Source organism: Octopus bimaculoides, chromosome 15 (assembly GCF_001194135.2).
Source record: "Octopus bimaculoides isolate UCB-OBI-ISO-001 chromosome 15, ASM119413v2, whole genome shotgun sequence".
Classification (NCBI taxonomy): Eukaryota; Metazoa; Mollusca; class Cephalopoda; order Octopoda; family Octopodidae; genus Octopus; species Octopus bimaculoides.
This window is the reverse complement of record NC_068995.1, coordinates 44,340,451-44,341,647: the sequence shown is the minus strand read 5'-3', so window position 1 is coordinate 44,341,647 and position 1,197 is coordinate 44,340,451. Positions and strand designations below refer to the sequence as shown.

General features: G+C 36.1%; 1 protein-coding gene across 1 annotated transcript in view; it reads right to left on the bottom strand.

The window, feature by feature from the left end:
* LOC106878995 (UDP-N-acetylhexosamine pyrophosphorylase) overlaps positions 1-1,197 on the bottom strand; it is a 24,258-nt gene that overhangs the window by 6,446 nt on the left and 16,615 nt on the right. The window contains exon 3 of the mRNA XM_014928381.2: positions 948-1,140. Within this exon, the coding sequence (XP_014783867.1) occupies positions 948-1,140 (193 nt within the window). The remainder of the gene's footprint in view (positions 1-947; positions 1,141-1,197) is intronic.

The following is a 1,197-nucleotide window of genomic DNA, read 5'->3' as shown; positions in this document are numbered from 1 at the left end:
TAGCATGGGTTGGATGATTTGACTGAGGACTGGTGAAACCGGATGGCAACACCAGGCTCCAATCTGATATATATATATATATATATATATATATATACACACGCATATGTACAAGCACATATACACACACACACACATGTGTACATATGTTTGTATGTATAGGAATGACTGTTCCGGGGGGGGGGGTTAAGATTCTATATCAGATGTCAGTCTTTAGAATTCCCTAGGGACCAGCTTTAATTACCACTTAACACTGATACCAATCCCAAATCCTTATGCCTGTGTGTGTGTGTGTGTGTGTGTGTGCGTGTGTGTGTATGTGTATACACACACACACACATGTATGCATGGTGTTGGTGATGAAGCCAATGGTTATTTTATAAGCCAAAATCCCCAGAGAATACTAAGTAGAGAATCAATCTGCTAAGGTCATAAATACATGCACACACGTTTCCGTGTATGTATATGTGTCTGCATCTAAGTATGTTGTACATGCATATAGATTACTCTGTCAAATATAACATTTATTCACATTGTTTTGGATTAATCAAGGATTACCTTGCAGTTCCAAGCTTTCAATGATGTGGTCATCTATTCTTAGAATGACAGAGTGAAGTAGGTGTGAGAGACTGGATCTAGCCAGTTTGAACAGAAAACGTAGAATATTTAGGCCAGATAAGGCCAGTTAACCTTTTAGCATTCAGACTGCTCTGCCAAATATATATTAATTCAAAACGATGTGAATGAATAATCATGCATTCACTTGTAATTTCAAGATTTTGATGATGATGCAATTGTTTATTTTTAGAATGACATTGTAGGATAGGTGTGAGAGGCAGGATCTGTTTGGTTCCAATACTAAAGGGTTAAACGTAATTTTACCATTAAAAAACAAAAATGAAAATAACAAACAAAAAGAATAAAAACATTAATATTGAAGTACTGACCATGGGATGCTGCAGTTGTTGCCAGCTAATTTTTGTAGTTTAAGAATGCGTTCTGCTTGTAATTGGTAAAGAGTCTTTCCAGATGGCAATCCAACATTATACATTCCTTTTGGATATTTCACACCAAGTCTTGTCCCTTGACCACCAGCCAGCAACAGCACACACACTTTGTTCTCAGCAATCAATTTTAATCCTACAATAGATTTATCAAATATTTCACAGAAAGAGAAAATAACATGACATTTAGGGT